At 49.9% G+C, this 12,255-nt stretch overlaps 1 protein-coding gene and 1 pseudogene across 1 annotated transcript; one reads left to right on the top strand and one right to left on the bottom strand.

Moving 5' to 3' along the window:
• The first annotated feature begins 1,559 nt into the window (after window positions 1-1,559).
• LOC112320244 (small ribosomal subunit protein uS5 pseudogene) lies at window positions 1,560-2,323 on the top strand (annotated as a pseudogene).
• A 259-nt stretch (window positions 2,324-2,582) lies between these two features.
• SELENOV (selenoprotein V) lies at window positions 2,583-10,565 on the bottom strand. The gene is made up of 9 exons (XM_053915843.2): window positions 9,517-10,565; window positions 8,022-8,046; window positions 7,843-7,896; window positions 7,661-7,735; window positions 7,462-7,560; window positions 5,302-5,413; window positions 4,897-5,140; window positions 2,791-2,968; window positions 2,583-2,697 (listed from the first exon to the last, which is right to left on the bottom strand). Exons 1-5 carry the CDS (start codon window positions 10,563-10,565, stop codon window positions 7,483-7,485), a joined length of 1,281 nt encoding a protein of 426 aa, XP_053771818.1. The 3' UTR covers window positions 2,583-2,697; window positions 2,791-2,968; window positions 4,897-5,140; window positions 5,302-5,413; window positions 7,462-7,482.
• Between the last annotated feature and the right edge of the window lie 1,690 nt (window positions 10,566-12,255).

Genomic DNA, 12,255 nt, shown 5'->3' with positions numbered 1-12,255 from the left:
AGTTGCCCTGGTGACGATGGTGGCATGGACATCTCTTCATTCCCAGTCAACATAAATGTTCAAAATTTTCTCCATCAAAGTCATTGAAGCTCATAGTGTCTTCTCCTCTGCCACAGCATGTCAGGGAAATATACACACCCACACGCCTGCCAGATTTCTTATTTTCACAAAATTATTAAGAGGCTTGACTCATTCCCCCACTTGTTGGAATGTCACACTTTGTTACCCCATAAAACTGCATGTACACTAATACTGGTGGACCCCTCTCTCATCCCCTCCCTCACTTGCCCCATAGAGCTTAAAACTTTCTATATTCTATTTCACTTACTTATGGTGTTCGTTGATTCCCCCATGAGATGTGAGTTCCACAAAGGTGGGGATTTTTGTCCTGTTATGCTCCCAACGCTTAACAGTGCATGGCTCACAGAAGGCGCTGAGTACCCGTGTATGGAGTGAATGGCTGGCCGGATGGCTAGATGGATGGATGGGTGGATGGGTGGATGGGCATCTGGGTCTGAGTGTGTTTATGTGTTTCACTGTGTGTGTTGTGATGGGGCCTGGTATGAGGCATGTGTCTCTGTGAGCTCATCTATTCATGTGTGTGTTTGTGTCTCCATATCTCTGAAGTCCTTATTTGGGTGGGGTGAGGAGCTTAGAAGCTGCATCCGTGTTCTGTGTCCTCCTGTCTGTCCTGGCATCTGAATGAGGAGAAGAAGGAAGACCTGGCCCCCTCTGAGTCCCCTCCCACCTGCCCCCTCCCCAACCTGTTCCCAAAAGATTGTAGATAAGCCCACTGTGGGTCACACAGTAACCTTCCAGGGAATCTCAAAACTCCCTTTTTGTAGAATCCCTAGCCAGTGGGTGCTGAGGGGAAAAAGCATACGAGGGTGGTGGCCAAGCTAGGGGTGCTTCAGAGAAGTCATCTCAGCCCCCTTTAAGGGTCCCAGTCATCCAGCCTGAATGAGCAGAGGTGGCAGAAAAAAGGACTGAAGTTAAATTTCAGGCAGGACTCCCTGACCCTAAAATGTGAGATAAGAAAGGGGTTGTGCAGGTTGATAGAAGTCAGGGTTTCATAAGTGAGAAAGGACTCCACAGGGGAGAAAATGTCTGATGTTCCCTTCTGATGTGGGATTCCTCAGTTGATGGAGGACAGTATCTTGATCACTAAGGTGCACAGAAGGGCACCTTAGATACACGAGTCCAAACTGATTAGCTTTATTACAACAGAACAAAGGATTTCTTTTCACCAAAGGTTAGCACAGAGCAAAGTTAATAGACGACAGGAAACATTATTTGCAAACTCTAAAAAAGAGAAAGGTTAATATCTAGACAATACAAAGAATCCATGCAGATCAACAAGAACAAGACAGAAATCCCTGCAGAATAAAGAGCACAAGATGTGAACTTGGGGAAGAATCACACAGGCCATTTTCTTTTCCAAGGTAACACCAAATGGAGATGATGCCAGTGCTGCAGGAGGGCCCAGACACCCAAGGGCACTGGAATAGGAGGCCGAGGTCTCAGCTGGGTCGGGGTCGGGGTCAGGTTCGGGGTCCAGGGTGGCAGTGGAGCTCACAGAGGCAAGGCCAAGGACAAGAACTGGGTCCCTGTCACCAAGCTGGGACACCTGGTCAATGACATGAAGATCAAGTCCCTGGAGGAGATCTATCTCTTCCTGCCCATCAGGAATCTGAGATCATTAACTTTTTCTTGGGGGCATCCATCAAGAATGAGCTTTTGAAAATTATGTTCATGCAAGAGCAGCCACACGCTAGCCAGAAGACCCATTTCAAGGTATTTGTTGCCATCAAGGACTACAATAAACATGTAGGACTGGGTGTTAAGTGCTCAAAGGAAGTAGCCACTACTATCCCTGGGGCCATCATCATGGCGAAGCTCTCTGTTGTCCTTGTGTGGTGAGGCTACTAGGGGAACAAGATCAGCAAGCCTCACACTGTCCCTTGTAAGGTGACCAGGCATTGTGTCTCTGTGCTGGTGTGCCTCATCCCCACCCCAGGGGGTGCTGAGATCATCTCAGCCCCTGGGCCCAAGAAGCTGCTGCTGATGGCCGGTATCGACTGCTACACCGCAGTCAGGGGCTGCACTGCCAGTCTGGACAACTACTTCAAGGCCATGTTCAATGTCATCTCTAAGACCTACAGCTATCTCACTGCTGACCTCTGGAAAGAAACCGTGTTCACCAAGTCTCCCTATCGGGAATTCACTGACCATCTGGTAAAGACCCACACCAGAGCTTCTGTGCAGAGGACCCAGGCTCCAGCTGTGACCACCACATGATTTTATACAAGGAAAATAAAGTGAATTAAGCTTGTTAATAAAAAGAGAGAAAAAGAAACACACAAGACCATCAGACATATGATGAGTAGTCAAAGAAATGCAAATGAAAACAAGATGTCATTTACACCTAGAAGACTCAAAAAACCGGAAAGCTGGAAAATGCCAAGTGGGGCTGGGGATGCAGGGACAGCCATTCTGGAGGGCTGTCAAAGCGGCCTGTGACCCAGCAATTCTGCTGCTGGGTATCATCCTAAAGAAGAGGAGGGGCATGAGGATGTCCACTGCGGCATTATTTACAGCGGTGGCCAGAGCTGGAGACAGCCTGGGTGTCCACCTCTCCAGAGAGAGTAACCAAGGGGGACACACACCAGGAATCCTGTCAAAGGTGGTGGGCGACACCTGCACAGAGAAACACAGGGGGACGTTTGCACATAGTGTTTACAGAGATGAGTTGTGAGTCACTGGAAAAAATAGAAATTCATGAGTCCATACCTGGAGAAAGTAAACAGATGCACACCTTCATGAAGAGGGAGATGTGCTCTTGTCTGTAGGAGGCTGACGCTGGCTGGGAGATGGAATGAACTCTGAAGCTGGAAAACCAGGTTGTACGCGTCATGGTAAAGACTGGGTCAGACAAGGATCATCAATGGACACTGAATCTGTGGGAAATCTGTGATGAGGAACAGAGTATTTCCACGTTCTTAACGCATCTGCCCCACAGATTGCCTGTTGGCTGCAAAGAGAGGAAGCAGTAACTGTACAGAGGGGAAGTGGGCACCACCATGACTGAGTGAGCCAAGTGAGGGGCAATGGACAAGTCTCCTCCAGATGCCCCTGGGGAGGAGGACACGTCACCTCTGCAGTATTCCATATGAGGACGAATAATCTCAACCTAATCATGAGGAAACACCAAACAAGCCCCAATGAAAACGCTCTATTAAGAGGCAGGGGCTGTGTCATTCATAAGTCGCAATGCCATAAAAAACAAACCAAAAAAAAAAAAAAAAAAAGGAGGCTGTGGGAATGTGCCAGATTCAGGAAAGATATAAAGATGAGAAAATTAAAGGAAATGCCTGATCTCAGGCTGGCTCTTGTAATTAAGAGAAATGCTACAAAGGACATTATTGTGTCACTTAAAATCACTGGAATATGGACAGAATCTGAAATGAAAGTGTGGTATAGTGTTGAAATGATGAGGTGATAACTCTTCTGTGGTTATAGCAGAGAACAGGAGATACACTCCAAAGTATTTAGGGGTGAAGAGCCAGGATATATGTAACTTACCCTCAAATAGTTCAGGAAAAAAATTGTGTGTCTGTGTGTGTGGGAGAGAGAGAGAGAAAGAAAGAGGGACAGTATGTGAGGTAAAACATTAATAGGCGAATCTAGATAAAGATTATAGAAGTGTTCTTTGTACTCTTTTTATTCTTGCAACTTTTTTGTTAGTTTGAGATCACTCGCAAGTAAAATTTTTTTTAAGTTTTAAAACAGCTCTTAGAAAAGTAAATGAAACAAGAATCTTATTATAATGCCCTTTGTACAAATTAAAAATACAAACCTGCAAGACGATGAAACACATTTGGCAAGGACCCATGGAACAGAAATGGCAGATGGGCAAGGTAAATAAAAGGAAACCCACGGATCAGCCCACCTGCAGAAGGCAGCTGGACCAGTGAGGACACCGTGGACTGCGTGGTTTTAGGGGAGGGTTTCACTTCACTTTCTGCACCTGGGCTACCCCAGTTTCCCAGTGAGAATCCTTCCACACCACCTTTTGGAGCTTCCCCATGGCCACCTCCCAGGGGTGTGCTCAGTGTGGGGCTGAAGATCTGCCCAGACAGGGGAAGCTGCCAACCACACCCCCCAGGCAGGCCTGGCTCTTAGGAGGTTCCTGTCCTCACCCTCCACTGTCCTCTCCCCCAACATACAGTTTCCTGACACCAAGTCCCGCCCCCAGAGTGCCCTCAGCAAACGGCAGAGTTATGTGGCAAACTCTATCCAACATCTATCTAGCAAATGCACTGAGCCTGCCCCTGTGCTGAGAACTGGGATACAAGACTGCTGGGGGGGGGGGGGGGGCGGGGAGGGGAGTGGTCCCTGCCCAGAGGCAGCACGGAGGTCAGCAGTGTTGAGCGGCAGAGCTGGCCTGTCACAGCCCAGAGAGAGAGAATGGGGATGTCAGGGAAGGGAAGGGTCACTAACGGGGGTCAGGAAGCTTCCTGGTAAAGAATACAAAAGGGTTGCCCTGGCCAGTGTGGCTCAGTTGGTTGCAACGTCATCCAATAACCAAAAGATTGTGGGGTTTGATCCCTGGTCCTGGCCCATAGGATCCCTGGTCCAGGAGTATATGGGAGGCAACCAATTGATGTTTCTCTCTCTCCCTTCTTCTCTCAGTAAAAGCAATAGGAAAAAAATGTCCTCAGTGAGGATTTAAAAAAAGAAAAGAAGAGAATTGGGCTGTGAAGTATGTATAGGAAGAAGTTCATGAACCCACAAAGGGCAGGGCAGGGTTGTCTGCAAAGACAGCGAGGGAAAGGGGTTCCTGGTGGCCTGCGTGTCTGCAGCAAACCTGGGGAGCCACACCGGCCCTGCGCTCACCCTGCTTCCCCTCGCCCATGGGGCAGACGTTGGAGATGCTGGGAGCACTGAGACAGGCGACTTTCACAGATCTCAGGACTGAGTGCAGGGACGCAGACGCAGTAAGACCAGAACCAAGGAGCCAGACTCTGTATGTATTTTCTCCTTCACTCCACCTGACATGACCCCAGCCCCAGCCACCATCAAAAAAGGACCTGACCCTGACGGCAACATTTCAGCCCTTCTTGTCATCCTGCTGAGGCTCCTGAGATGGAGAGAGAATAGAAAGAAAAAAAACGTTAATAACAGTAATGATGACAACTCCATAAAAATAATAGTGTTGCCCTGGCCAGTGTGGCTCAGCTGGTTGGAGCACTGTCCTGTAACCAAATGGTTACGGGTTCAATTCTGGGTCAGGGCACATACCTAGGTTGTGGGTTCTATCCCCAGGCCAGGCTCCTATGGGAGGCAACTGATTGGTGCTTCTCTCCCACATCGATGTTTCTCTCTCTCCCTTCCCCTCTTCCTTTCTCTTTCTCTAAAAGCAATGGAAAAATGTCCTCAGGTAAGGATAAAAAATAATATTAGCATCTATATCAGACTTACTATGCATCAGGCATCATTCTACACTTTCTGTGGATTACAATGCCCACTTGTGTGTCCTTACCATTTTTCAGACACACCTACCACAGGGCCTTTGCATGTGCTGCTCCCTCTGCCTGGAATACTTTGTACCCACCTGGTTCGATTCCTTCTTTCAAGTGTTTAAGTATCACCTTCTCAATGAGGTCTCCCTAACCGCTCAATTTAGAGTTGAAAAACGTCCCAGCACTCCCCACGCCCCTTCCCTGCTGTATTTGTCCTCTCACCACTCATCTCCTAAAACACTTTCATTTGCCTGTGTTTGTTCATTGTCTGCCTCCCCCACTACAATGTCAGCTCCACTGAGGCAGCGGTTTGCATCTGTTTTGTTCCCTGATCTATCATCCTCAGAGCCCAGAACAGTGTCTAGCACATTGACTGTACTTAGTAAACATTTGTTAAATAAAATGAAATCCAATGAGGTAAAAGCTATCATAAATAGTTTTTACTTTCCAGAGGAAGAAACCCAGGTGCAGAGGGGTTAAGGTGTTTGCCCCAGGTCACACAGCCAGTAAATGACAGAGCTGGGATTACATCCCCCAGATCTGTAACATGGAGTATTGTTGTTCTTGTCCATCCAACATTCCACCCCCATTATCCTTTCCCACCAGGTTTAGCGGGACCAATTCCACCCCCAGCTCAGAGAATGGGCATATGACTCAACACTGGCCAATGACAGCACTACATTCCCTTGGGCCTCAGTGATTGGTTCAGGGATGGACATGTGACCTAAACTAGGCCAATGGGAACCTTCTGCAGAAGATGAAATAACATGAGGTCTGGAATATATTTTCAAAAACTACATGCAAAAAAAAAAAAATAGGGGGGAAAATAGGTGAAGTGAGACAAGAGAAAGATGGTGATTGTTGACCTGAGCAATGGGTACATGGAGTTTATTATTCTAGTCTCTCAACTAGTGTGTATATCTAAATGTTTTCACCAAAAAGTTTTTTAAAATTATAGCTTCCATGTATATAAAATTCTAGAAAATGCAAACTAATCTATGGTGACAGAAAGCAGATCAGTCATGTCCTGGGATAGGATAGAGGCTGGGAGAAATTACAGAAGTTTCTAAGGAAACTTTGGGGGTGATGGACATGTTCTTCATCATCTTCATTTTGGTGATGGCTTCACAGACATGTTCGTATGTCAGAACTCACGTACTGTTCCTTACATATCACACCTCAGTAAAATTGAAAACAAATGTAAAAATAGATATACAACGGATGAAGTATTAAATCAGTAGCAGCTTAAAAATAAAATAAAATTTTAAAAATCAGGAGCAGCTTGCAAATATGCATAAACTAAGTGGCTTCAAAATTCAGTACCGGTGGTAAACACTTTGGTACGCATGTGCTTCAATACGTTCAAACAACAGCATCAGTGAGAGCACTTCTGCAGTGCTGGGCTCCGCCCTGCGCCTGTGCTGTCCAATCCCGCGGCCACATGTGGCTACAGAGCACTGGAAATGTGTCTGATCTGATTGTTAATCTGAGTTTTTAATGTATTTCATTTTAGTTAGCTTAATTTTAAATTGAAAAGCCACATGCTGTTATTGGATAGCTCAGCTTTACAACTAAAAGCTTAAAAAATAAATCTAGAAGTTAGCTGGGGTATGGGGATAAGAAGTGGGAAGGGGAAAAGACAAACATATAAATAAATACATAAATCTAAAGCTATTTTGAAAATAAATTTATAGCTGACATACATTGAACCTTACTCTGAGCTCTGCACAATTTAGTAGCTTATATGAGGCACCTCACAGAATCATCTCAACACCCCCATTTTACAGATGAAAAATCTAAGGCTCAAAAAGGGTGTGGATGACTTGTCCTGATGCTAACACTGAGGACTGGCTGAGCTAGGATTGGGGCTGGGGCATCTTCGTCCTGTCCCCTGCCTGTCTCCTCATCCACAGCCCAGCCTCCGCCCCTCCCTCCTCACCTCCAGCTCACCGGTTGCCTGCTACATTTTCCTGATCCCTTCATTGATTATATTCACAATTTTCTTCAATCTGGCCTCATCCACAAAGCCATCACCATTCTGGACACAGAGGGGAAAGAGCACAGACATGTGTGTCTCCCATGACCTGGGACCCCAGCACCACCCTCCTGCTCTATCTGGGACCCTTACTCAGAATCACCTTCTTTGAATGAACCAATTTTCCATCCACAAACACTTCAAACTCCCCGGTAGCCTGTGCAGATATGTCCTGCTCCTGAGGAGGGAATTTTGGGGGTGGGGGAAAGCTAAGAGTCCTCCAAGCCCCTTGGGGGCTCTCGGACCCCTGACTACCCCCACTCCCCTGGCCACCATCACACTCACAAAGAGTAGACAATTTGGAAATTGCTGCTCCAGACTCTTTTTCAGTAGAATGTACTGGGGGGAGATGAAGTCATGTGATCACAGGGTCAGAGGGTCACAGGTCTTGCAGGGAGTAGAAACAGAAACTCCCAGATTTCATGTCCCACATTCTTCCCACCTCCAAAGCCAAAACTACTCACCCGGAGGTTATAGCTTCAGAGGCCACTGGAGGCCAAGGACAAAAGGAGGGAGGCAAAGAGAGACAGAAGACACCGCATTAGTATCTCCCCAAGCCCAGAGGGACCCTGTGAACACCTGAATCAGATCACATCCGTGCCCTGCTCAGAGCCCTCCCATAGCGCCATCTTATCAGGGCAGAAAACCACAGCCCTCCCCACAATCCACAAGTCCCTACAGCATCTGCTCCTATGCCTCTCTGCCCCGTCTCCTCCCACTCTGCCCCTGGCCGATTCCACTCCTGCCTCAGGGGCCTCCTAGCCTTGCTTCCAACACCCAGGCATGCCTTGCTCAGAGCCTTTGCACTGGCTCTTCCCTCTGCAGAATGCTATTTCTCTGGTATCTGCATGGCTCCTTCTCTCCGCTCCTTCAGGTCTCTGCTCATATGTCACTTTCTCAGTGATGGCTCTCTGACCACCCCAGTTAAAACTGCGATCCCTCCCAAGGTGCCTTTTGTTCATAGCACTGATCACCTTCTAAGACACTAGAAAATTTACTATGTGTCATACATATTCCACACCAAAATGTCAGTACCACAAGGACAATAATCTCTGTCTTATTCACTGCTGTGCCCCTTGTAGGTCTGGCACGTGAGAGGTGCTTAATAAATAGTTGCTGAATGAATGAAATAGTGAATCCATGGAGTCAGAGAAAGAGATAGAAAGAAGGAGATGGGCAGAGGGAGGGGGAGAGATGAGGAGACAGGTAGGGAGAAAGAGACACACACAACTTGGGGAAAGGAGAAGAGATGAATTGGGGGCACGGACAGCCCTGGGCAGAGACGTCAGAGGGAAAAAGTGGGAGCCACAGGGGAAGAAAACCTTGTAGAGCAGGACAGAGGCATGGGGATTGAGGGAATGTCCCTCCTTCAGGGACGTTCAGTCCTGCATCTCAGGGAGGTCCAGGAAGGTCATTTCTGTCACTGTCGTCCTTGACACAAAGAGACACTCCAAATCTGGGCCAGCCTTCACTTAGCAGACTCCTTCTCATCGCTGAGGAGGCCCATCTCAAGTGCCACCTCCTAAGAAAGACTGTCCCTAACTGCCCAATGTGAAGTTCCCTGTCCCGTGTCCTCCTTCAGGGCACTGTCTTTGGGTCTGCCTTGTCTTGCCTCCCCTGAGGAGGAAAGCTGGTGGCTTTGCTCAGCACTTCATCCCCAGCTCAGGCCTGGCCCATGGAGGGCAGGCCACTCTGTAATGAAGGGAGGGAGGGAGGGAGGGAGGAATTTGAGTCAATGAATGAAGCTTGGAGCCAGGACTCACTTCTGGCAGCAGAGCAGGACTTTGAACCCAGAGCTCTTTAGCCCCAAAGAGATGATAGAGGGAGCCAAGTTTCCCACCTGGCAATTGGGACTTCTTCCCCTCACCCTACCTTCAAATCCCCAAAGCCCCAGCACCTACCCTTCCTGCCCTTTCCCCATGGGGAGGAAGGCACGTGTGAGTAGGGACGGCCCCTCACCAGTAGATCACTCTAATTACGATCCTGTGGTCCGCTTGAAAGTACTCGCTGGTGGAGGCAAATGTGTTGGCAGAAATAGGTAAGGAGGTGGCCAAGGGGACGGTCCCCAGGATGGGCGTGGAGATAGGTCCAGCCGTGGAATCTGTCAACTTCGTGGCCGCTGGATCTGCCCCCAGGATGGACCCGAGAGTGGGCCCCAGTAAGTCAGTGACCGATGGAGTGAGCTCAGGAAAGGGCTCTTGCGTGGTTCCAGATCCACTGGCGACCGATGGGACCTGCCTCACACCGGGCGTCGGCGCGGGAGCCCTACCAGGCCACACAATGGGCTCTGGAGCAGGTTCGGGGGGTGGACCCAAAGGTAGGGCGGAGCTCCCGAAGGACTCCAGGTCAGAGACCGCTGGCGGGACCAGGACCGCGGAGGAGATCGGTGTTAAGGTCGGGACTGCAGTCGGGGTTCTGCCCCGGGTCACGGCCTGGGGTGGAATCAGGGTCCGGCCCGGGGTCGGGGTCGGGGTCGGGGGCCGGACTAGGGTCGGGGTCGGGGGCCTGACTGGGGTTGGGGTCGGGGTCGGGGGCCGGACCAGAGTCGGTGTTCCGACCGCAGTCGACGCGGGGACTGGAGTCGGGAACCGGACCGGAGTCGAGGCCGGGGCTGGAGTCAGGGACCGGACCGGAGTCGAGGCCGGGGCTGGAGTCAGGGACCGGACCGGAGTCGAGGCCGGGGCTGGAGTCGGGAACCGGACCGGAGTCGAGGCCGGGGCTGGAGTCAGGGACCGGACCGGAGTCGAGGCCGGGGCTGGAGTCAGGGACCGGACCGGAGTCGAGGCCGGGGCTGGAGTCGGGAACCGGACCGGAGTCGAGGCCGGGGCTGGAGTCAGGGACCGGACCAGGGTCGACGGCCGGGCCGGAGTCAAGGACCGGACCGGGATCGAGGGCCGGGCTGGAGTCAGGGACCGGACCGGGATCGAGGGCCGGGCCGGTGCCGGAGCCCGGACCAAGGCGGACGCCCGGGCCGGAAGTGGGGCTGGGGCCCGCGCCTGGTTGTTCATGGGGGCCTGCGGCACCCGGAGAAACCCGGGCTGCGATCTCAGCCTCGCTCCTTCCTTGGGCAGAGAGCCTCGCTAGCACCAGCGTTCTAAAATGGGACAAGACCACAAGGGGGCACTGTTACACCGAGTTCCACTCGCCGCGCAGGTTCTCCTGCCCCGCGGCAGGGATGAGCCAGGACCTCTGCATTTTGCCTAATGATTCCCATCACCTGAACGCCCACCACGACGGTAAAGAACGCGCAGTTTACCCCAGAGTTCCCTCGTTGCCGTTAACATTCATGTGTTCCGTATATGTTTATTGTGTGCCTGTCGTGTGCACGGTCCTGTGCTGGGCGATTCTGCAGACAGCAGCCATCAGGAAAGCCCTGGCCCAGTGATCAGGCTCCCTGTCCAGTGGGGGAGACATACCCTCACTAAACAATGACCTATTGCGGTCAGGACTGGGGTGGGGGAGGCATGGGCAGAGAGGGGTCAGAGATACAGTGAGGGAAGCACCAGGAGCTGTGGGGATCTCCCAGAAGAGGCGCCAGAACCAGTTTGGGGCAGAGAGGGCCCGTGGGAGAGGGTACAGCTGAGAAACCTGGAGAAAAATAATAACAACTACAACAAGAGATTTTACATTTATGTAGTGCTAAGTGCCACACACACGCCCACGTGGCAGAGCCAGTGTTCAAACAGATGCTGTTGGCGTCCAGAGTCCTGGTGCAGAGGGAGAACTCCTATCACATGGTGAACTCCTCCAAGGTGGGGTTTTTATCTGGTTCTCTGTTGAATCCCCACCTCCTAGAGTAAGGCCTAGCACACTGTAGGTGCCCAATAAATATTTGACTTTTTATTTTAAACTGATTTAACTTAACACTTAGAAGAAATGGGAAATGCCCTGGCCGGTGTGGTTCAGTTCATTGGAGCATCCTCCCTTAGACCAAAAGGTTTTGATTCCCAGTCAGGGTACACACCCAGGTTACTGGTTCAATACCCTATCAGGGCAAGTACAACCCCCCCCCACACACTGATGTTTCTCTCTCACATCACGTTAATGTGTGTGTGTGTGTGTGTGTGTGTGTCTAGAAGGAATGAACAAATGTACTCGGGTAAAGATTTTTAAAAAGTTTTTAAAGAAGTGAGAAAAATAGCCCTGGCTGGTGTGGCTCAGGGGATTGAATGCTGGTCTGGGAACTAAGGTGTCCCCCATTCAATTCCCAGTCTAGGGCGCACGCCTGGGTTGCAGGCTGGGTCCCCTGTAGGGGGATGTGTGAGAGGCAACCACACATTGATGTTTCTCTCCTCTTTCTCCCTCCCTTTCCCTCTCTAAAACAAATAAATAAATAAAATCTTTTTTAAAATAAAGAAAGAAGTGGGGAAAATAGCACAGAAAATTCCTGTGTAATTTTCACATAAAATTAAGTAATAATATCTTATGTACCACAGGATGTAAAGCCAGGATGCTGAGATTGGTCCCATATTATAAAGTACAGCAGACCTTATTCAGATTCATGACAGGGTTTCAGACAGAAGAGACCTGACCCACCACTGTGCTTCCCAGTCCCTGAGCCCTTCCTGTGTTAAACCTTGGACCAAGAGAGACACCCAATTTTCTGTGTGATGCTAAGCAAGTCTCTACCCCTCTCTGGACTTCAGTTTTCCCCTCTGGGAAATGTGCTTTCCTCTTATAGATAATATTGAAAACTAA

The sequence above is a fragment of the Desmodus rotundus genome, chromosome 12, assembly GCF_022682495.2.
Source record: "Desmodus rotundus isolate HL8 chromosome 12, HLdesRot8A.1, whole genome shotgun sequence".
NCBI lineage: Eukaryota > Metazoa > Chordata > Mammalia > Chiroptera > Phyllostomidae > Desmodus > Desmodus rotundus.
Note: the sequence above shows the minus strand (reverse complement) of the source record. Positions and strands in the feature narration are given on the sequence as shown.